The sequence below is a fragment of the Nylanderia fulva genome, unplaced genomic scaffold (genome assembly GCF_048542155.1).
Source record: "Nylanderia fulva isolate GAGA-0341 unplaced genomic scaffold, ASM4854215v1 Scaffold193, whole genome shotgun sequence".
Taxonomy (NCBI): Eukaryota; Metazoa; Arthropoda; class Insecta; order Hymenoptera; family Formicidae; genus Nylanderia; species Nylanderia fulva.
The window spans coordinates 146,898-172,875 of NW_028190195.1; the positions used below are offsets into that span (position 1 = coordinate 146,898).

The following is a 25,978-nucleotide window of genomic DNA, read 5'->3' on the forward strand; positions in this document are numbered from 1 at the left end:
CCTTTCGACTTTGCGGGCCCGGTTAAATAAGTACGAGGTCTGCACGCAGTTAGGATGAGATCCGCCTACGACGCCTACCCCGGGGGATCCTGGCGCGGTCCTTCGGCCCCCTCGCCTGTGCCCCGATAATCATCACGAGTCCGGAATTGGGGATGCGATTGTCGGGAATCCGTTGCGCGCACCGGTTTATTTGAGACCGCCAATTCTCGATTTACCATCCGTTCCTCCGGGTTCGCGCCCCGTAGTACGCGGTACTTTATCGGTCAGCGACGCATATCAGATAATGCGCCGCTGAAATTTAAAATTTTCGAGCGTATGTGACAGCGATGCGGAAGCGTTTTTGGCGCGTATAGAAGAAGGCCGCGCGTTAGTTCCGGTTGATGACGAGGAAATTTTCAAATGCATTCCGTTTTTCCTTTCTGATATCGCGCTTTATTGGTATCGAAACGAAAGAAATTGTTAGAGAACTTGGCGGGAATTCGAGGCTGCGTGGCGTACGCGTTTCGGTAACCCCAATTTCCAATTCGCGTTGCGGGATGAAATCATGCGTCGCACGCATGGCGAAGGGGAGACGGTCGCCGATTACTTGACGTGTCTACGCGCTCTTTTCGAACGATTAAGCCCTCCATGGCTTTTAGAAGAGCAATAAAATAACGCGCACCGTAATATGTTGCCGCGTTTACAGATAGCGGTTCATCGGCGAGACATGTATAACTTCACTTCATTAGAGAATCTGGCGACGCGAATCGAGAATACTTACCTCTCGCGCGCGTCTCTGCTGTCCCTTCTTCGTACTTTTTTCTTGTCGAGTCTAGTCGAGTCAAGTTTCGTGCAATACCTTTTTTAATTGTAATCGGTTATATTAATTGGAGCTTTGCTCCAATTAACCAGAAAAATTAATTGGAGGTTTGCTACAATTACCTCCGATTTTTACATGTCTACACTCTACTCCTCCGTAACGGAAGTATCTATCGACACCGAATTTCGCACATACATAGAAACATTCATTTAAATAGTTTTGATCGAAAGAGTTTTAAAAACATTTATTGAAAAAGAAATTATTAATAGAAAACTTTTACATAGACTTGCAATGAAAAAAATTTGTAATCTAAACATGTAAAATAAAATTTTTTAATACAAATATTTGCATAATTTGTATGAAATGAAAAAATAAGCGTAATTTTTATTTCTAAAACCAATTCCTATCTTCGAAGTTTATTTTCTAAATTTACCAAAACCAGCGTGGCATTGTTAAACTTAAAATTCTTTTTGTACATGGTGTTATTTTCTCATTTGCATTATCACTTAATGCTAAAATGTAATAGAAAATCTTTGTAGCCAATAAAATAGTTTCGCTCCATATTATCGGCTAGAACTTACTGATGTGGTCGCGAAACGAGCAGTCGGCAAACAGAGCCGACCTAGTAAATATTTATGTTAATATAACCACGTTTAGTTTTCTACATCCCAAAAATCACCAACAAAATTAAAATATATTTGTAATAGTAAAGGCATCGTACCAACAACTAATGATGACAGCGATAAAAATTAAGCGATATGGAGTTTGATTTCTGTGCCGCATAGCGACAAAGCACTTCCAAGAAACCGAACACGCACAAAATTTGCCGAAAGCCAAAATCGACAGATTGCTCTGGAACTGTTTAAAACGAGTGGCTCTAGGCAAGAAAAAATATTTTGGTTCCTGATCCGTTCCAGAGTTTGTACCTGAACTAGATTCTGGAATAATTAGCTAGCAAGCAAACCAGGAGATCGGGCATACTCAGTCTCTGATGGAAGTTCCCGCACGCTTACACACAGCTAAATTCTGCAAAGTTCCCTACCAGACAACAACCGCAAAAATCAGAAGTACCCTATCGGAAAGTTTTCGGAAATGTCCGTGATCTATCAGACCTCGGCACTGCTGCTTTTATAGAGGTGAGGAGTTCCTCGACTTTGACGGGAATTTTCATCACCAATGACCATTCTCAACACGACACTTTCCCCGTTATAAATACCGGCTGGCAATCACCGCTTGCGTGACTACATACGCTGCAAAGCCGAGTATTTAAAGGCTCGGTGATTTAAAAACCACGACAACTTCGACGTACGCCGCAAATGTGCGTCCACGAATTAAAACGCCGAAGCATATTATACGAATGCATTACATGTGATAAATCAATCTTGTACTATTTTCTCTCTTTTTATTTTGCATTGTAACTATCATTCGTCTCTAAATAAATTTCTTTTATTTTCTTGAAATACCGCCGCGTCTTGTGTTTCACGGACCTTTTTCCAAACCCTTGATCTCTATTGAGCGAATTTGGCCGTGCCGGGAAAGCGGTATGTTACATAACTATTATAACTTTTCAACAAACAAGTTTGATAAACAAATAATTAACAATAAGTAATAAATAAAAATAATAATTTTGTTACTATTTTTATAAATTTACATACTAAAAAATAGCAAATTATATGAATTGATTTACTAACTATTAAAATAATTAATAAATAAATTATAAATATAAAGAAATAAATTTAGTTTAAGGGGATGCTACCTATGACTGTTTTAAGACTTGTAATCTCTACTTTCGAAATCTCTACTTACGACTTTGAATTCAAAGGCTTTCCTTTTTATTGGCTATACAGATTGAAAAATTCTTCTCCACAATTAAAGTACTGATAATAATAAAAGGGGAGCGCTGTAATTTCGTATAAAAAAACAATAAAAGTTAAAAAAAGTTTTTTATTGGCCTCTTGCATCAGCTCATAACAATACTTATTTAATACAAAAGTTCTGCAGTTTATTTGTGCACAAAATATGGCGCTCCTAATAGAGATGACATGAAAGAATAATACAGAAGTAATTGTTGGAGCTGGATTGTGTGAATGGACTGAGAAAAAATCTCAAGTCGATATATGAAGCACGTATAGAACTTTATTTTGTCTTCCTAACAATCTCTCTGATCCGCTTCGTAACTCGGACTGTGTCGTACGACGTGTGCGCAGTAAGGAACTGAATCGCGCTCGACTCGCCTACTGAGGGAATCTCATAGGGAGTTACGTATCTATACATTAGGGAGAAACGAAAAAAAACGCGCTGAACTTAAACACTCTTAATACTATCTTTAATACTACCGCCGTTCGAGCGTTTATCGTGACTCATTACCATATTTAACTTGGAACACATGTCTCTAAAACGATCTCGCGGCAGCGCCTTCGTAAATATATCTGCGCGTTGATTCTCGGACTGAACATACTTGACATTAATTTTTTTTCCGTTTACCTTTTCCCGAATAAAATGAAAATGGACATCTATATGCTTTGTCCTTTTGTGAAACACTGGGTTTCTGACTAGTTGGATTGCGCTTTGGTTGTCGATGTATAGAGTCATCTGCTTGTCACAGAGACATCCGATGTCCGACAACAGTTTTCTTATCCATACTACTTCTCGCGCTGCTGCAGATGCAGCAACGTATTCGGCTTCCGTCGTACTTAGCGTCACCAGTCGTTGCCGCTGCGACGACCACGTGACAGTTCCATTTGCAATACAGAAAACGTATCCGGTTGTGGATCTTCTCGTTTCGATATCTCCAGCGTAGTCAGCGTTTGAAAAACCTATTAATGCTACTTTGCTACCGCCGCTTACATACTTGATACCGAAATTGATCGTGCCTTTAAGATACGCAAATATTCTTTTTACCGCTCGCCAGTGTGTTGCGTTATGCTTACACAAGTATTTGCTTACTGAATTTACCGCGAACGCGATGTCCGGTCTTGATACGGACGCCAAGAAGACTAGTGACCCGACTGCTTCGCGATATGGCATGTTACTTAATTTATCGTCATCCTTTTCGGCTGGGATCAGTATTGCGTGAGGATCCGCCGGCACACTCACCGTTTTTACGTCCGCCATTCCAAATTTTTCAATTATTCTTTGCGTATACGAACTCTGGTGAATTAATAACGTCTTTCGCTCTCTATCGCGTTCGATTTGCAGCCCGACAAAAACATTTGAATTCTCTACAGTTATCTTAAACGTTTCGCTTAGCCGTTGGATTATTATCTTAAGAGTCTCTACATTGCTCGTTGCAACCAGGCCGTCGTCGACGAATATTGCTAAATACACTGTGTCATTTTTGAATTTTCCTGTGAACACGCACTTGTCTGCCTCGCACTCTTCAAAGTTGAACTCGTTCAAAAACTTGGTGAATCTCAGGTTCCAACATCTTGGAGCTTGTTTTAGCCCGTAGAGAGATCTCTCGAGCTTGCATGCTACCTTCCTGGGATCTTCTTTTATCTGGAGTCCTTCCGAAATTTCCATGTATATCGTTTCTTCCAGTTTTCCGTATAGGAATGCAGTTTGTACGTCAAACTGCATTACTTCAAGATCTTTTGATGCTATTATTGCCAGCAATACTCTCAATGAGTCATATCGCACCACTGGAGAGAAGGTTTCCTTGAAGTCGATCCCCTCACGCTATAGAAATCCTCTCGCACACAAACGTGCTTTGAATCGATGTGACTTCCCATCATCATCCTTCTTCACCCGAAACACCCATTTCGAGTCAATCAGTCTCATTTCCGGCGTTCTTTTCACAAGTTGCCATGTGTTGTTCTCCTCGTGGGCTAAGAGTTCGTTTTTAATCGCATCTTTCCACTGCAGGGCTTCCGTACTATTCGTGGCTTCATCATACGTTGTCGGTGCGATGTACTCGGCGTTGGCGTCGTGCCGGTACCTGCTCGGAGTCTTGATTCTCGAGCGATCTTGCAGGACTACTGCAACTTTTTGTGCTTGCTCGTTCACTCGTTCCTCGGCCTCGTCGTCGTCCTCTTCTTCTTCCTCTTCGTTGTTGTCAACTTCTTCTTCGGCGTCGGTCACGTTTCTGTTTTCGCTTTCGGCTGTCGTTCGTAGTAGAATTATTTCGTCTTCTTCTTTCTTCTCATCTTTTCTCACCGATGGAGCTCCGATTTCTTCGTTAAACACGACATTGCGTGCTATGCTGACCTTCTTGGATTCAGGGTCATATACTCGGTAGTTCGTCGATTCCTCCGTGTATCCAACGAAGATCTTCTTACTCGCTCGCGCATCGAATTTCTGCGTGAATTGTTTGGAAATGTGTACGTACACGTCGGAACCGAAAATTTGTAGATGCTTCAAATTTGGGGTTTTTCCAGTCCACGCTTCATACGGCGTTACTGCATCTCTTGTCCACGGTCCGATTGAGAATATATACCGCACAATTCACTGCTTCTGCCCACATACACAACGGTAGATTTTTCGCAATTATCATCGTGCGTGCGCTTTCGACTATTGTTCGATTCTCGCGTTCGGCCTTGCCGTTCTGCTCAGGGTTGTACGGCGCGGTCGTTTCTTGCTTGATTCCGCGTTTCTCGAGATAATTGATTATGTCCTTGTTGCTGAATTCTTTACCGTTGTCCGAGCGTAATGTTTTCATTTTCCGACCGAACTTGTTCTCGATCATTTTCTCGAAGATCTTGAATTTCTCGTACACCTCAGATTTCCTCTTCATGAAGTATACGTGTCTGTAGCCGGTCGCTTCATCCTTGAAGATTGAAAAATACCTCAAGCCTCCTACCAAATTCGTTGACATTGGCCCGCATACGTCCGAGTGCAATTTTTCGCCAGGTTTTATCTTCTTATCACGCTCCAATTTCTTGTTGAACGGCAGCCTGTGTGATTTCCCCAATTTACATGGTTCGCAGAAAACGTCATCTTTATCGGTAATAGACACTCCACTTACCAGTTTTTTTTCGGCCATTTCGCATATCGCGCGCTTCCCGATGTGTCCCAATCTCTCGTGCCACACAGTTAAATTCGTTGTGGCTATGTTTGCTTCGTCGGTACTTCCTTGTTTCGCGACCTTGAAGAACATACGATACACATCGTTACTCTGTTTCATGCCCGTCGCGAGCACTTCACCATCGCGCACCACTTCGACCCAATTATTCTTAAATTGCACTTCGAATCCCTTTTTCGTACACATTCCGACAGAAAATAAGTTCTTGCGCAATTTCGGAACATGCAGCACTTTCTCAATTCGCGCGTCGTGCCACATGCCGTCGATAAATTTTTTGATTTGCACCATGCCTTCACCAGCGACGTTGCAGATTTGATTGTCACCGAGTGATATCGTAGCACCTGCTTTATCCGTCTTGTAGTCGGTTAGCCAGTCGCGTCGGTAAGTCAGATGCCTAGATGCACCGCTGTCGATAAGCCAGACTTCACTTTGATCGGCGGCCATTACTTGACTTTGCGTCCACAGTACACGAGCGTTATTGGCACTACTTGAACTCGACGCGATCACACTTTTATTCGTTTCCGCTGCGAATGCGCAGTCGCGGGATTTTTCGCCGTTTTCACGAGGCTTCCGCTTATTACGACACTGATTTGCAAAATGTCCCATACCTTGACACTTGTAACACTGTATATCCTTCGTTTTCTTTTTATTTTCATTCTTCCTGTTTCCGGCACTTTTCGCTCCTTGCAAACGTCGATTTTTGGCCGTCGCGGCCAGCGCTTCTGAAGAGTCTTCGTCGTTCTTGATTCTCGCGTCCTCTCTAATCAGCCTTTCCTGGAGATTGTCAAGAGTTTGTCGTGCGGGATCTACGCTAAATTCCATGCCACTTGAAGCGTACTGAACCTCGTGGTCCAACTCGCGAGAATTTTCGCCATTACTGTGGCATCCGACACGTCTTCGCCGACGTCCTTGAGCTGACTCGCCATATTTGTTACTCTGGCCACGTGCTGTACCGCCGTGTCCGCTTCGCTCATCCGATATTCGTGGAACCTCTTTAGCAAACCCAGCTTGTTAGTCACTGTCTTTTGCTCGTGGATTAAACACAGTTTGTCTCACATTTCTTTCGCGGAAATGCACGATAGTACGCACACTTGTTGGGCTTCGTCGCGATTCGACAGGATTATATACTTCGCTGTCGCATCGTCTTTAACATTTTTTTTCAACGCGGCCGCGTGTCCGGCTCCCGCGGCTGGCGCTCCCCTCGTGCTATCTACCATATCCAGAACATCATTCATGATAAATAATGCGTTTATTTGTGCTTTCCAGCCCTGGAAATTCGTTCCATCAAAAGGCTTCACACCCTTTACCGAGATTCCGACAGACATCGCGGGTTTTACTAACTCGCGCACTTGTTGCACGTTGACACCGGCACTCGAACAATGGCCGACCTTTTTCGCTTCTCGCCACGTGCGATTTCCCGACAAAGTTCTCGCCGCGTTCACACAATTTTCCGCGCAGTTAAACCGCGACTGGGCCCATAACTTGTTGGAGCTGGATTATGTGAATGGGCTGAGAAAAAATCTCAAGTCGATATATGAAGCACGTATAGAACTTTATTTTGTCTTCCTAACAATCTCTCTGATCCGCTTCGTAACTCGGACTGTGTCGTACGACGTGTGCGCAGTAAGGAACTGAATCGCGCTCGACTCGCCTACTGAGGGAATCTTATAGGGAGTTACGTATCTATACATTAGGGAGAAACGAAAAAAACGCACTGAACTTAAACACTCTTAATACTATCTTTAATAGTAATAAAAATGAGATTAAAAGCTTGTATTAAAAGATTCGTATTTGAATTAATTATGTATGTATATTTGCGCGTGAAATCGATGTTGAGGCACAAAACAGCAAAAATTAATTGCCGGACAGCGCTCCTTATTCATTATTATCAGTACTTTCAATGTGGAAAATTTTTCAATCTGTACATTCGATAAAAAGTGAACCTAACTTAAAGTCAATAAAACAGAACAACGGCAGCATCCTCTTAACATAAAAATGTAAGAAGATTTAATCAAATCTTTTTGTGCATGTGACACTTCTACAAAATAAGAAGAAAATTTTCCATTTTGTTAAGTTTATCGTTTTCTGTATGTAAAAAATATCAGAATTGAAGAAAATTAAAAAAGCTGTGACCTTTCGAAAATAGAGATTTCAAATTTCAAGTCTTAAAACTCTTTTAGAATTTATATTTTTATTTTTTAATACAAAGTTACATCTATTTAAAATTTGCCTATTTTGTAGAAAATTTTTTTTGATTCCTTATTTTGAGGAGTGTAGTTTGTAATACGTAGCTGCTGATTGCAAATTACGTACTTTATTTATAAATAACTATGTGTTTCTTTTACATTAATTGATTCTTCTCGTTATTTTGTGCATAAGAGTATTGAAGTAAGATCATCGAAAAATAAATATTTTACGAGATACTTCATAGTTTCTGTGAAATTTTGTCAATAATTATAAAATATTTCGTAAACTATTCACTTTTTGGCTGTTACCTTTATAATTTTTTATCTATATTATGAATAAATATTATGAGGAATCGATTTATATAAAAATTTAAGGTGGTTCTATTTAAAAAAAAAAACATGTGACTATTAAATGATCTTGAAAATTGGCCTTTAGGAAAAAATTAATAGCATCAATTTTTTCACCCCCAAAAGCTGAACAATTTTTATTTGAAACATTTTTTTCTGAAACGCAACGCTTTTGGTATATATAAGCATATTTTTTTAATGGGACACTTTGTATATAACTAAGTATATTTAATTAATATAACATTATTAAATATTGAAAATATACATATGTAAAAGAGATAACAATGGTGGCATTAAAAACTAAAGTGCAACAAGTGAGGCGTATATAGTTTTTACTGTAAATTTAAATTATTGTAAATATACAATAATTTAAATTACTTAATGCATAATTTAAGTTATTGTAAATATACAATTACTATACAAATTAATTTTACATCTAAATTTCGTTTGCTTGTTTAATCTGGCTTATTATTTAAGCTATTAATTGTTTAAATTTTATACGAGCGGAATATTGAAAATTTAGTTATATTAATTAAATCCCTTTGAGAACATACCTTTAATAGAGGCATCGTCGTTTGATCAGCGAGAACATTCAATAAATGCTCGATGCTGTCGATCACACGAGTGATTATTTGTAGACTGAGAATAGTTGTAGCGCATTTAAGGAAGCGTGTTAGAATGTTTGCTGGCACATCTTGGATGTAACGACGCTGAGAAACCGACCGTACAATATTGTTATAATATAAAGCGGTAATAATATACATGTTCTTTTTCAGATCAGCTTCAACAAGTTCGAAAAATCTGCAAAACATTTAAATTTAATTAATTTAATTAATTTAATCAATTTAATTTTAGGTTTTTATTCTTATTTTTAATTATACAAATATATCAGGAGATTCTAATATATCAGGTTATATATATATGGTATATATATATATATATATATATAATAAATAATAATCCTTAAGGTTGCCAGTAATAATTAATAAAAAACCACTCCTCAACGTTTAAAGTCGACCAGACTGGCAATAATTTATTATGAATAATTATTTGACTGGCATTGTTTATCAAAACAAGCGTTAACATTGTCGGTTGTTTGCATAGAAGTTGATTTACTGTTTTAAATTTGATGTACTTGAAAAGGGCTGCAATGACAGCCGAAACGTTGTATTTCAAATAATTATTCATAATAAATTATTGCCAGTCTGGTCGACTTTAAACGTTGAGGAGTGGTTTTTTATATATATATATATATGTTTATGGGACGTTCCGCGTCAACCGGAACAGCTTTACGACCAAAATTGGGAACTAGCTAAAAAATTTCTCTTGGTCGGAAAAATTACTTTAATATATCTATTTTATAATATCATATGGCATTTTAGAAAAATCCATTATGGCAACCTCAAAATGGCTGTTTTATTAAAAAAAAATACATAAAATAATTTATTAATTTGTTGTGCACGAAAAATTATAACCTAAAAATTTTTTTACACTTTTAAAAATTGTATTAATGTATCCGCTTTAAGAAACCACTAAAAGTTTAAAAAAAGAGAACATGGATTTTAATATAACATTTCCCAAATCAAAAAATAGCAAAAAACAGCGTTTTCCTTATGTTATAACATTTTTTCTGAAGTTAATTGCTAAATGTCGACTAATTATTTTATTTTAATGATTTCTTAATTTTAATATATTTTGAATCTTAAATAAAACTTTTCTAGAGATATCCATCCACTAAACGCTAGAATACTTGTATTGCACACCATTGAGACTACGTAGGAAATTAATTAATGTAAGAGAGTATGTACCCTTTTACATTCAATAAATTACAAGATAAAAAATATTTAAAGTTTTCCGTTGCAACCTTACCTATATATGGAACATATCAAGTGAACCACCTTTATTACAAAAAAAAACAATTTTTTTTTATTTTTAATCATTTAATTCTTAAATTTAATTCTAAAAATTCTTAACATCCCTCTATTAAAACCTAAAAGTTACACCTGGAAAATAATGTTATTTTTTACGGTAAAAATAGCATCTTATTTTATCTTAATATGTCAGCTATGTGTTTAATCTCATACGAAGGATTTGGGACTTCGAACGCAAAAATTGCATACAATTCAAAGAGTTCTTCTCAGAATTCGAGTTCAGATGTTAAAAATTCAAAATGGCAGATCAATTTTATGCGATTTTAGTTATACCATATTCTTAAGCAGACATTTGATATCAAGATAGAATAAGATGTCATTTTTTAACCGTTAAAATTAACATTCCGAACATCTAGATTTTAGTGTAAAAAGGATACAATTTAGTTGTTAAAAATAAAAAAATGGTTGCTTTTCTGCAATAAAAGTGGCCTACTTAACATGGAATGCTCCTATTTTTTCTCAACACGAAAACTGGTGTTTTTGAAAAACGTCACCCGGCGTTTCAATCATTTTCATCAGAAAGTAGGTGCAAATAGCTAAATTCTAAGCCCTTGCACAATTGTTGAAAGTTAAACCAATTTTGGGGAGCGTAGGCTATCCGGTTGAGAAAGAATGTCTCATATATATCTACACACACACACACACACACACACACACACACACACACACGCACGCACGCACGCACGCACGCACGCACACACATATATATACAGGGTGCCCCAAAAAGATCGAAACCCTGAAAAATCTAAAAAAATATACAGAAAAAATATCACTTTTCAATTTATAACTAAAATATTTGTATTGCGCTGAAGAAGGCTTGAAATGTCAGCCGAAACGTTTGCATAATTGTTTATTTCTTATGTATTTATTTTCTCGTTTTAAATGCATTTTATTAATATTATCTACGCATAAATGTTTATTTCTTATGTTTTTATTTTCTCGTTTTAAATGAATGTTATTAATATTATCTGACAACTGCATTTTGTTTAATAGCTCTTATAGCCCTTCTTTGTTTACAATCATTAAGTTTGACAGAGCTAATTACTGTAGTGTACGCGCATGCGCAGCAGAGCGAGCGAGTGTGTGTAACGCACGACAGTACGCATAAAGCAGGAAGGACAATAAATAAAGTATATACTTGTGCCTGAAACTTGTGTGATTATTGAGAATACCCGAATATTACAAGTGGCGACGAGGAAGAAGAACTTGAGTGCCAAGAAGTAAATAAACAGGTAAAAGGAAAGAAAAAAAAAGTAAAGTAAATACCTCCGTGCATTGTCAATTGACGTCTATAAATTTGCTATAAAAAACAAGTTAGTTTAGAAGATAGATACAAATGACAATGCCGGAAGACTTTACTTACTTCTAAATGAATCATACATTACGAAATAAATTAATTACAAGTATGCAAAGGGCCACGCACATTGATTACAGCAAGTAACAAAAGGGCCACGCACATAAATAATGTCAATAACGCATGAAAGTGCAAACTTTCCGGGTACTACGGTTGCTTGACGAGATTATTATAACTAAAAAAAAAAAAAAAAAAAAAAAAAATTCCGTCAGGTATAACGTATGTCAATCCTGGACAAGGGCCATGCAGTCAAAAGAACTGAAGGGCCACGCAATAAGAACAAAGGTTCTTTATGTTTCAATATTGTCGCTTACTTAATCATGACATTACAAGGGCCACGCAGATAAATCTGTTAGCAAATGCTAAAGGGCCACGCAACAAGAACAAAAGTTCTTTATGGTTCAATATTTCAAGGGCCACGCAAGGAAATCTGTTAGCAAATGCTATAAAGGGCCATGAAGAAAAAAAAAGAAATATATATTAAATTTAATTTCAGATCATCTAAATGGCTCAACTAGCCTCGACGCTGACAAGTCTCAATTGTTTTGATTGTGACGGTGACCCAGCTTCTGTAGGTATACGCTGGGAAAAATGGAAGAGAGCACTGGAAATATATCTATTAGCTTTGAACATAGATAAACCAGCAAATAAAAGAGCAACGCTTTTACACACCGGAGGACTAACTTTACAGGATATCTATTATAATATACCAGGAGCACACGTGGATGAAGCAGAAGGAGTAGACGTTTACAAGGTCGCACTTAATAAATTAGATGAATATTTTTCACCAAAACAAAGCAAGGTTTATGAAAGACATCTATTTAGACTGATAAAACAAGAAGAGAGTGAAAAATTTGAAAAATTCCTACTCAAATTAAGAAACCAAGCAAACAAGTGTAAGTTTACAAACATTGAAAAACACCTAATAGATCAAATAGTAGAGAAATGCAATTCAACGGAGTTACGGAAAAAAATACTATCAACAGGAGACAACATGACACTCGACCAGATTATTAGTAAAGCAAACGCGTTGGAAGCAGTCAGCAGACAACTAGAAATCTTTAATAAAAAAGACTTAACTCATCAAGAACGAAATAATAATAAAATCAACAAATTAGACTTTAAAAAGTACAAAAGTTCAAATAAACAAGCAAATAATAGGAATGCCGACGAGACTTGCTCAAGATGCGGCAGCAACAAGCATTCACAGTATGACAAGAGATGTCCAGCAAGAGATAAAAGATGTCTCAAATGCAATCTCTTTGGCCACTTCAGAGAATATTGCAGGACAAAACAAAAGAAAAAGATATTTGAAAAAAAGACAGAAACTAGACCTAAGAAACATAAGCAAGAAGACACTAAAACTGAAGAAGTAGACTATATTTTCCATCTGGATGAGGACTCGGTTATAAATTGTTTAGTGGGAGGAATAAAGATTGAAATGCTAATCGACTCAGGAAGCAAGTGCAATGTTATCACCGATAAGACCTGGCAATATCTAAAGGAACACGAGGTAAAGGCTTATCAACAAATAAAAAAGCCAGATAAAGTACTTCTGCCATATGGAAGTAAGAAACCTTTAGACATTATTGGATCATTTCAAGCAGATATCACCATTAACACCAATAATTCCCCACGGAGAGCGACTTTCTACGTTATTCGCAATGGGACGCGAAACCTACTAGGAAAAAATACCGCAATCGAGCTAGGGGTACTGCAAATCGGCCTTCAAATAAACGCCATCCAACCACTTCCGAAGTTCAAAGACGTCAAAATTACAATACCAATAGACAAAACCGTCAAACCGGTAATCCAACCATATAGAAGGATACCGATTCCTTTAGAAAATAAAGTTAACGAAAAACTGGCGGAACTGAAGGATTCCGACATCATTGAAAAGGTTCACGGACCTTCACCATGGGTATCGCCGATGGTACCTGTATTAAAAGAAAACGGCGAAGTACGTATTTGCATCGACATGCGACGTGCCAAAAAAGCAATAATAAGAGAAAACCACCCATTGCCTACGATGAACGAGATGCTACCAAACTTTAGACAAGCGAAATATTTCTCCCGATTAGACAAAAAAAACGCATTTCATCAAGTAGAGATAGACCCTGATTCTCGGTACATAACAACTTTCAGCACCAGCAAAGGGCTTTTCCGATATAAAAGACTAATGTTTGGGATATCCTGCGCCCCAGAGATATTTCAAAAGGTTCTTGAAATAATGCTTCTAGGATGCGAAGGCACATCAAACTTCATCGACGATATAATTGTGTACGGACAAGATGAACTTTCCCATGATAAAAGGCTGAAAAAAGTATTGGAAGTCCTGAAGGAAAATGACGTTCTGCTGAACGAGAGGAAGGGCATTTATAAAACCAAAAAGGTAGAATTTCTAGGACATGAATTATCGGAGGAAGGTATAAAAGCCCTAGGAAAATACATAAAAGTAATACAAACCAGTCGATGCCCTACAACCATCGAAGAGCTCCAGAGTTTCTTAGGTTTGGTGAATTTCGTAGGTAAATGGATACCGAACCTGACTACCTTAACAGAACCGTTCAGGAAATTACTACGCTTAAAATTAAACAAAACAACAAATATTCAAAAATACTGGACATCAGATCAAAATATAGCGTTCCAAGACCTAAAAGAAAGCCTATCAAAAATAAAAACGCTTGGTTATTACAACCCGGACGATAAAACGCAAGTAATAGCAGATGCTTCCCCAGTCGGTTTGGGAACAGTACTCATTCAGATCGATTCCAATGGCCCCAGAATAATAGCATACGGGAGCAAAAGTCTTACGGACTGCGAAAAAAGATATTGCCAAACAGAGAAAGAAGCACTAGCTCTCGTGTGGGCAGTGGAACACTTTAAAATATATCTCTTCAGGAAAGAATTTGAACTCATTAGTGACCACAAACCCCTGGAGATAATATTTGGACAGAGATCCAAACCATGTGCCAGAATAGAAAGGTGGGTTTTGAGACTACAGGCGTTTAAATATAAAGTCATTTATCAACCAGGCAAATCCAACATCGCGGATCCATTATCAAGATTATGCAAGACAAACACACTAAAACCATTTGAAAACGAAAATTATATAAATCAGATTGTCGAATATAGCACACCAATCGCAGTACCGCTGAAAGAAATCGAAGCCGCTTCTTCAATCGACGGAGAAATCCTAAAAGTAAAAAATGGCGTATATAACAACAGCTGGACGAATCGGTTAGAAACTATAAAATTTTTCAAGCGGAGTTATGCTTCAATGAAGACATTCTTTTACGAGGCAATAAAATAGTCATCCCACCACCATTACGACAAAGAGTATTAGAAGCCGCTCATAAAGGACACCCGGGAATAGTTGCAATAAAGAATCGACTTAGAACGAAAGTATGGTGGCCGAAAATAGATAAGGACGCGGAGAACATGGTTAAATCATGCAAAGGGTGTACACTAGTCTCTGCCCCTAATCCACCAAACCCCATGAGAAGAAGGGAACTTCCGAGCATGCCATGGATAGATGTAGCATTAGATTTTTTGGGCCCCTTGCCCAGTAATGATTACTTACTAGTCATCGTAGATTATTACAGTAGATATAAAGAGATAAAAGTTACAAGAAATATAACGGCAATAGACACGATCAAAATCCTGAAAGAAATTTTCTCACGGTTGGGGTTTCCCGCGACTCTAACTTGTGACAATGGAAACCAACTCACAAGCGAAACATTTAAAAAATACTGCACTGAATGCGGGATTAAGCTATATCACACCATACCATATTGGCCTCAAATGAATGGAGAGGTAGAGAGACAAAATAGAGATATACTAAAAAGACTCAAGATTAGTCAACTAGAGAAAAAAGACTGGAAGGAACAGATATTTACATACTTAATGATGTACAATAGCACACCTCATCTTACAACAGGGAAATCGCCGTCGGAATTATTTTATCAAAGACAATTTCGAGACAAAATACCAGCTAAGATGGACATTGAAAATAAAATAACAGACCAAGAAGTAAGAGACAAGGATAGAGAGATGAAAGAAATAGGAAAAGAATACGGAGACCGGAAGAGAAGAGCTGCAGATAACAACTTGGAAGTAGGAGAAAAGGTATATGCAAGAAATATCAATAAAGAGAATAAACTAACTTCGAACTTTAATCCTACCACCCACACGGTAACAGAAGTAAATGGAGGAGATATCAAAATAAAAAACGACTCTACGGGTAAAGAGTTTAGAAGAAATATTATGCACCTAAAAAAAGTAAATGGAGAATGGGAGATAATAAATGAAATACAGATGAACTAATTATAATGTACGAATCTATTCTATCTTACTATAACTTTATTGCAATGTAATTTTATTTTATCTTATTTAATTTTATATTGGTTGATTCTATCTTACTTAAACTCATTTCAATTCAATTATTTAATTGTCTACTATTAAAAACATATGTACTATCAAAAATAAAAATAAAGAAGGGATGTAGTGTACGCGCATGCGCAGCAGAGCGAGCGAGTGTGGGTAACGCACAACAGTACGCATAAAGCAGGAAGGACAATAAATAAAGTATATACTTGTGCCTGAAACTTGTGTGATTATTGAGAATACCCGAATATTACAATTACTATTTTTATTTAATATACGCTAGGCTGAAAGATGCGTGACTATCAATATTCATTTTTTGCACATATTAGTTATTTTTATGGACAAGAGGCGATGAACATGTTAAAATTATGGTTAAAGTATGAAAAAAACCATTATTGTTGGTAAATTGATGATTGGTTTCTTACGTAATTGTAAAAAGCATGATGTTTTTCCGACACATATACTCTCATTATATACCCAGCAAACACAATATATAAATGTTATATACTCAAGCATGTTACATGTAACGTATATGTTAGTTGTAATTTCCCACTCATAGATGTAACATTTTTAATATTACATATATTACATTGTAGTTATATTGTCATTATATCCCATGATAGCACTGACTTATCAATACATCAATGTGCTATTTGGTATATAATTACAATATAACTACAATGTAATATATGTTATATTAAAATGTTACATCTATGAGTGGGAAATTACAACTAACATGGATGTTACATGTAACATACACGTTATATTACCTGTTATATTCCGTTTTATTGTAGCAATGTAACAAAAATATATCGGTGTTTGCTGGGTATACTCAATATTTAAAAATTATGAACACAGTATAACAAGTCACAGGTCTTTTTGTAGATTTGATCGCATTAGGGAGATTTTCTGTAATAAACTGTTAAAATTAGAAATTGACGACACATATGACACTATTAGGAAATCACAGACACATATTATTAGCATATTGAGCTCGATACATTATTATATTCTAGAGATGGTATGCATTGAGTTTTTTAACCGTCAAAACAAATCATTGTTTCATTTTTTTATGAACAGACGCAATGTATTTGAGAAGAAACTTGAATTTATGTTAAAAAAATTCAAAAAAGATTCCTCATTAAACCAATTAATTATCATTGTACCACTAAAGCTAAAAATATAAATAACAATAATAAAAACACAATAGAATATTATTACCAGATAGGAAATAATAGTTACAATTTTAATCCTAGTTTGAAAAATAACTTTGTAAATAAACAACAGAATTTAACGGATAAAGGAGAAGAATTTGTAGTAAATGTAGATCCTAATTCTTTTCTAGATTCTAATCCAAATCTTTCTAAAATTAATAATAATTGGTTCATTAATTTATCAAACACTACGATACCGGACAATATAATTAGTCTTCTTCAATTGGGTGAGAACTTTAGTCTTCCGAATAATAATAAGGTACAATTAACTATTGATTTTATAAAATATTTTGAAAATAATCTAAAAAAACTGCCTCCGGATAAAAGAGTTTTTGTTAGAGAAAAATCTAGGAATGTTGTGAATGCGATTAATCAGTACCAATACCCGGACAACGGTTTTAATAAAACATTATTAGAGTTGAGTATAAACACTAAAAAATTTTTAGATGAAAATCCAAATCTTATTATCACGAAGGCTGACAAGAGAAATATTACGGTGGCGTTGGACAGAGATAAGTATATAGAGGAGGTTGAAAACATTTTTAAAGACAGAGACACTTACATTTTGATAAGAAAAAACCCTACTAATAGTATAGTTTCCAATCTACGTGATCTTTTAGGGAGATGGAAAAATAAAGGTTTTATATCTTTTAATACTTACAAGTATTTATCGTGTAGTGATGGTAATCTTCCTAGAGCTTATGAATTACCGAAAGTGCACAAAATCAATTGTCCCTATAGGGTTATCGTCTCGTCTATTGACACACCACTGTATAATTTAGCAGATTTTTTTACACAAGATATTAATAAAAAGTATTCCAAAGACTAGTAGTTATACAGAAAACAGCTTTAAATTAGTGGAAAAATTTTCTACTTTACAGTTAACAAATAATTCAAGTTTAATTTCATTGGATGTTGTGTCACTTTTCACTAATATACCGGTAGACTTAGTACTGGAAGGTTTATCGGAGAGATGGCAATTCATTAGTGATAACTGCAATTTCAATAAATCGGAGTTTTTGAATGGCATTAGTCTAATATTAAACTTTACATTTTTTACTTTTAATGATACTATATACAAGCAAACTTACGGAACTCCGATGAGTTCCTCTCTTTCCCCCATAGTCGCCGATATAGTGTTACAAGATTTGGAATCCAAGGCTCTAAGTTTACTTAACTATAAACCGGTTTTTTTCCATAGATATGTAGATGACCTTATTTTGTCAATACCGAATAACTATATTGAACATACGTTACATACTTTTAATTCATTACACCCACGTATACAATTCACTATTGAAAAAGAAGAAAAAACCATAGTTTAAGTTTCTTGGACATCAAGTTAATATCTACAGATAATAAAATTATATGTGATTGGTTTAGAAAGCCAACGTTCTCTGGAAGGTACTTGAATTTTCTTTCGCAACACCCTATATGTCAAAAAAGAGGCACAATCATCGGTCTGATTGATAGGGTAATTTTATTATCACATCCTTCATTTTACCAAAAAAATATAGAAATGATTAATTATTATCTTAATAAATGATAATTATCCTGTAAAATTCATATTTGACATAATTAACGATAGACTAAAAACTCTATTTTATACTAAAAATAATATTAAAAACAACAGTCTAAATCAGTCAAATAACTCTTCTTTGTTTTTTACTGTACCTTATTTACCGAATATTACAGAACAACTGATAGGTATTACAAAAAAAGCTCACACTAGACTCTCGTATGTAAACATGAATAAATTAGGGAAATTTATAAAAACACATAAAGATAAAATACCTAAAGGAGCGAATACTAATGTAGTATATAAAATTAACTGTAAAAATTGTGATGCCTCATATGTGGGTCAGATTGGCAGAAAATTGAATACTAGGATAACGGAACATAAAAAACACATCAACAGAAAGTGTTCTAATAAATCGGTTGTTACGGATCATAGATTAGAGTTCTTCCATGATTTTGACTGGGGTAAAGTAAAAATTTTAGATAAAGAACCTTATTATAATAAAAGACTAATATCGGAAATGTTATTTATAAAAAGACAAGCTAATGGATTGAATCTACAAACTGATACGGAATTTTTGCCTGACATATATAACAACATTATAGAGTCTCTGCCAAAATTATCAGGGTTTATAAACAAATCTTGATATAAGAAGGGTAAAACACTGAGGTATTTTCTCATTTGAGATCTGAGAGTTGTGATGGTTTAACATTCTGTTTTGTCCTCTGCAAAAAAACCTTGTTAAAAGGATGTCGGATCTGATACGTGAAACTTTTGTGAAATTATCACATGTTGTTAAACAAGTCATGTATAACAACCACTGTTTCTGATACATACTTTGTTCGAGCGAACGCACCATGCAATCACCCATGAGAATAGACTTCCTGATTTACTGATCAAGGGAGATATCTTGATTGAATCCTCTTGATGAAATGTTGTTAAACATTAATTGATTTGTTTGAGTGAGTGTACAGTGCATTTTACTTATCAGACTGTAACGAATAATCGGATATTGTTTATTTAGATCTTAATTTAATGTTTAACAACATTTCATCAAGAGGATTCAATCAAGATATCTCCCTTGATCAGTAAATCAGGAAGTCTATTCTCATGGGTGATTGCATGGTGCGTTCGCTCGAACAAAGTATGTATCAGAAACGGTGGTTGTTATACATGACTTGTTTAACAACATATGTATTGAAACAAAAAACTGACTTCATATATTTATTATCTTGACTTTGTTAATTACCGTCTTTATTATTTATTATTACTTTTCAATTTATAATTAAAATATTTGTATTGCGCTGAAGAAGGCTTGAAATGTCAGCCGAAACGTTTGCATAATTGTTTATTTCTTATGTATTTATTTTCTCGTTTTAAATGCATTTTATTAATATTATCTACGCATAAATGTTTATTTCTTATGTTTTTATTTTCTCGTTTTAAATGAATTTTATTAATATTATCTGACAACTGCATTTTGTTTAATAGCTCTTATAGCCCTTCTTTGTTTACAATTATACAGAAAAAAGTTTCCAACAAAAGTTGTAGTTTAAGAAAATCTATTTATTGATCTTATCAGTTTGACTTTGGACGAAATTACCAAGGTCAGACTAAGGTCATCTTGAATTTCTTAAATATAACCCTATATTTTTTATTACATATTCTTATAGCTTACTTCGAGAGCTTTTTAAAACACTATAATTAAGTTATTTTGTATTACACGTGCAGGCAAAGTAGCACTTTGTGAGCGTGTTTTCTGTGCGGAAAACGGCCGATTTCCCACGCCGCCATCTAGCGGCGACGCGGTGAGTAAATAAGCCGCGTTCAAAGCCATTGCCTACGGCTGAGCCACGGCTGAAGCCGTGGGCAATGACTTTGAACACGACTATTCCCGCACCGTGCCGCCGCAAGATGGCGGCGTGCGATCGGCCACCTCGCGCACAGAAAACGCGCACAAAGCCACTTTGCCTGCACTTGTAATACAAAATAGTATGTGTATCACGTGCAGATTGCCAATTGTTCACTTGTGTGGGGTGGTCGCACTCGCCTTCGGCTCGTGCGTCCATCCCCCGCACTCGTGATCAATTGTCAACTTTCCGCACTTGATACATAATATACTATTTTATAAGGTACTTTCCGAGTTACAAGACTTGAAAATTATACTACCTTACCGCCGACATTAGCGTTATTTAAATGGGAAACTCTATTTTTTACTCCAAAAATCGGATAAAGGAATAATTTTACGTTTCGACGTGTAATCTCGTGTTACGAGTCAAGTATTCCTAAGGTTCATTTAAAAATCGAACTCATATTGTTTAAGATGAGTTGCTGAATAAATCACTATATTATTAAGACGAAAATCTAATAAAAGCCTATTAGTTAGGGGTCACATTTGAAAATTCAAAGTGCTTCTACAATTTAGTTCTAATTAGACGTACAAAAATGTTGTATGTTTTGTATGATATCAGTACAAATTAATTATTTATCGCAACTGAAAAATCTTGTCGTAAACTTCATTATTGTTCATGGTTGTGATCTTTTGAATTACTGAATGTTTTTCCATATTCTTCAACATCCTCTTACATACAGATTCTTTTTTCCATTTGTCTTCATTTTTTAAATTTGTTAGAATTGTAATTACGGCAAGCCTTTCAGAAGTGTAACTTTCAAGCTTTGTAACTCGAAAAGTACCTTATAAAAAATAACTTAATTGTAGTGTTTTGAAAAGTTCTCGAGGTAAGCTACAAGAATATCTAATAAAAAATATAGGGTTCCATTTAAAAAATTTAAGGTGCTCTTATTCTGACCGCGGCACCCAAGGTCAAACACATAAGATCAATAAATAGATTTTTGTAAGCTCTACAACTTTTGTCTGAAATCTTTTTCTGTAAACCGTATATTTTTCGAGACTTTTCAGTGTTCCGATCTTTTTGAAACACCCTGTATATACATAATATATATATATATATATAAGACGTTTGATTGTATTAATATCTTTTTATTTTAAGAATATTCTCCTTAATTGGAGTAGCCTAAACATCTGACAAACACTATTTTCGAAAAAATAGCAAAAATCTCTAAAAATTTTAAATATTGGAATTTTTTCCTGACTTTTTTCGGAATGAGTACTTATTAATTTTGTAAATATTAATTTTTTTAAATTAAAATAGTGAATAAACAACAAAAAAATGCAATTTATGAAAAAAAATCGAAAAAATGATCTCAAAAAATTGAAAATATTTGAATCTCTTTTTCGCCAATAACTCAAAAAAATTTTTTTAAGTCTAAAATGTTATACATTTTTATAAAAAAAATCAAAAGGATCTCATTGAGGAAAAAAAAATTTCGGATAAAATGGACTAAAACACCATTAAATTTTATTTTTTTAATTATTTCAACATTTTGTTTGAAAAATACATTTAAAGACATAAAAAATGATCACTCTATTAATGACAATATATTTTCTTTTCGAGAGAAGGAAAGATGGCGGCGTGTGGAAAGGACGATGCAAGAGGTGCTCCGAGAAAAGTTAGAGTTAAGGTTTATTTATGTGAATGAGGTGGAGTGTGGGCGGTGAGTGGAAGGAAATAATAGAGAGTGAAAAGAGGAAAGAGAAAGTGGAGGAAAAGGCGAGTAGATAAAGGAAAAGGAGGAAAGTGAAGATGGTAGGCTCAGCTGTGGAACAATTGACACGTGGCAGATGGCACGGGAAGATGCACGGCAAGAGAAGGAAAAGGATGTAGAATGGAAGAAAAGGAGAAAAGAAGAAAATGAAGGAAGATGGAAACGAGAAAAGGAAAAGGAGGAAGAAAAGTAAATGTGGAGATAGGCTGTGGAACAGTCGGACACGTGGCAAATGGCACGGGAAAGACGCACGGCCGAGGAAAAGAAGGAAAAGGAAAGAGAGAGGGGGAGAGAGGGAAGGAGGGAGAAGAGGGAGAGGGAGGGAAGAAGTGAGGGAGGGGGGAAGAGAGAGAGAGGGGGAGGCTAGAGGAAAAAAGGGATAGAGGAGAATGGAAAAAAGAAATAGGAGGTGAGTAGGAGAAGTGGAAGAGAATAGGTCAGAGTACAGGGATATAGAGGAGAAAAAGGAGAGGAGGAAAGGATAAGGAAGAAATGGGAGCGAGAAGAGTAAGGAGAAAGGGAAGAAGAGGAGGAAGTGAAAGGAGAGGTAAAGAGGTTAAGGGAAAAAGAGAAAAGTTAAGGGGAAGGAAAGAGAGTGAGGGGAGTAGGGTGTTTAGAAAAATTCTGAGGTCGCAAAATGGCCAGATGAGATGGAAAGAGGAGAGAGATTATGTATGTACGTAGGAGAATGGGAATAGAGGGCAGGGATAGAAAGAGGAAGGGAAAGATAAGGTCAGGGAAAAGTGGGAGAAGGAGGAAGAGACGAGGGTTTGGTTGTATGTTTCAGTTGTGGAAGGAGAAAAGATAGAAGAGAGGTTAGAGGGATAAAAAGGAGAGACGACAACTGGGTAATCTCATTCTGAGGAAAGGAAAAGGAGGAAACTGGGAGAGTAATAGCAGAGGAAAAGAAGGAGTGAGGATGAGAATAAATGTCGTGGAGGATGGGAGAGAGAGGAAAGGAAGAGAGTCTGGAGATGTATTTTTGTATAGGAATTGTATTGATTGTAAATAGTGTAAATATGTACAGAGAGGAGAGAAGGGAAGAAGATTGTAATAGGTTTGGCGGCCCTATGAAAATGCCTCGCCCCTTTAGGGGAGTCCGGAATAAATATCAATCAATATTTATTTTTCTTCAAGTTATAAATATTTGAAACATTTATATAACTCGGCAATTAATAAAGATAAAAATAAAAAAAAATTCATGGAAGCTATTTTTAATAGATTCAAAAAGATAAAAAAATTAAGCAAATAAGAAATGGTCGGGTAAAAAGGTCATTGGTTTGGTATGAAATGCCTCATATATAATATATATATATATATATATATATATGTTATATTTAAACATAAAAAGATAAATTTGTAGATAAAATATATAATCTACATTATAATGTTTTTAAAAACGATGTTGAGACTATAATAATGTAGAAGCTATTAATGTAGAGGCTAAAACAATTCATTAATTTTTTTATAAAATTTTATAATTAATATTAATAAATATTTTTATTTTAATAATCTTACAATTACAGAGATAAATATTTTAAATATTTTAAATAATCAAAAAATTATGTATACAGGATATTCCATTAAAAGAAACAACATTATATCTTCTAAACATTATTATTTATGAGAAAATATTTTTAAAAATTTATAGACTTTTAAACTATAATTTAAACTATAATAAAACTATAATTTTTTTTTTCTTAAATCTCTAGTGTGTGAAATAATTTATTGTACGACATAATGTTTAGAAGACACGTAATTGTCTCCATTAAAATGGAATATACTAAATTATATGTAATATGGTATCTTATTTTAATTGACTATTCCCAAAAATTTTTTAATTTTTGATTGTACAACAAAATACTTTAAATAAAAGTTGTTTGATTTGAAGAGGGGCAAATAATAGTGTTAGCTTTATTCTGAAGAGTACTTTTCGAAGATCATTTAAATTTTTTTAAATTGAATTAATTTAATTTTTTATATAAATTGATTTTTCGCCATATTTATAAGGGTTATAAAAGATTAAATAGTCAATTAAATAATTTATAGATATTTTATTTTGACACTAATTTTACATAAATAAAATACCTCAGAAAATATTAATTTTTTGACGATCTTATTTTTTTAAACATAAAATAATAAAAGGAATTAATTGATGTAAAGAAACAAATAGTTGTTTATACGAAAAATTTGTATAATTTGCAACTAGCTACATATTTTTTTATAAAAATAACTATGTGTTTTCTTTACACTAATCGATTCTTTTTATAATTTTGTGCATAAAAATATTGAGGTAAGATCATCGGAAAATGAATATTTTACAACATTAAAAAATTTCATATGTTTATGTAAGATTATGTCAAATTAAAGTATAAAATATCTCGTAAACTATTCACTTTTTGACCATCCTATCTTTATAACTTTTTATGCAGAATATTGTGAGGAATTGATTTATTTAAAAAAATATGATAGTTACCATTTAAAAATTTCAAGAAAACCTTGATATAATTTTGGTAATGCCATCTAAGGTCAAACCGTTCAAAACAGTAAATTAATTTTTTTAATTAATTGTTTTTAAATGTTATTTTTAAAACATTTTTTTATGAAACGCTTCTTTTCTAAAATATTGGATAGTCCGGTATTTTTTGTGCTGTATATTAAAAAATTTTTGAGAGTTTCAATCTATATTGTACTGTGTATATATTTAGATGTTCATTAAAATAATAAATTTTGCATCTTGTTTTATTAATATGATATATTGATATACTTGTCAGTTTCGAGGAAATTGAGGCTGCGATAATGTCCAAGATTGCAAAATATTTTCGGTAGAAGAAGGTGCGCCTTTGCAACAATGCTTCTGATAAGTCGATGCGACAAATAATATTGTTTAGAGAACACACAGCGATTCTTACAAAATCTTACGGCAAATTCGGTGCGACTGGGATATTTGTATGGCAAAATAGCGAAATTTTCATTACATGTTTCTTCACATTCAATAACTATTATTCGACGTATCTCCATGTCGCGAATTGTATTGTAATATCTTTCCTTTGTCTCTCGCATTTGTTCTTCATAAATATCTTTGTATTTACCATATATTTGCAATCGACTTGTCAATTCACGAATGTTTTGTTCCCATTCCTATTGTATATTAAATGTGTTTATTAATAACCAACTAATGTTTGCTGTTTTTAGACAGAAATTTCAAGTTTTAATAAATTAATCATATAAATGAGAATTTTTCACAAGAATAATTATATTATAAAAATAATATGCTAATAAAAAAAATTAAAGAAATAAATAAATATTGTGAGAGATATTTTCCATAATTCAAATAATTCTGTATATAACAAAAAAATATACATATATAAATATATAATTTAGAAAGTAACCTTTATATGAAAATAATTATATTAGAGAGAGTAATAAATAATTCTTTTAAAACAACAAAATATTTGTATTACGGCATATTTTACATTAAAAAATATAGATAGACAAAAAAGAGGTTTCATTTTTTTTCTTAAGAATTAACGCAAACATTGTTTAAAAGCTTTTTTTAAAATTCTTCACTATTTAGTGTTATTATTATATGTC

General features: G+C 34.4%; 1 protein-coding gene across 1 annotated transcript in view; it reads right to left on the minus strand.

Moving 5' to 3' along the window:
- The window catches only part of LOC114944746 (dynein axonemal heavy chain 12-like), a 148,420-nt gene that overhangs the window by 121,663 nt on the left and 779 nt on the right, over nucleotides 1-25,978 (minus strand). The window contains exons 3-4 of the mRNA XM_085481870.1: nucleotides 25,152-25,525; nucleotides 8,908-9,154 (exon numbers count right to left, since the gene is read on the minus strand). Of these exons, the coding sequence (XP_085337996.1) occupies nucleotides 8,908-9,154; nucleotides 25,152-25,525 (621 nt within the window). The remainder of the gene's footprint in view (nucleotides 1-8,907; nucleotides 9,155-25,151; nucleotides 25,526-25,978) is intronic.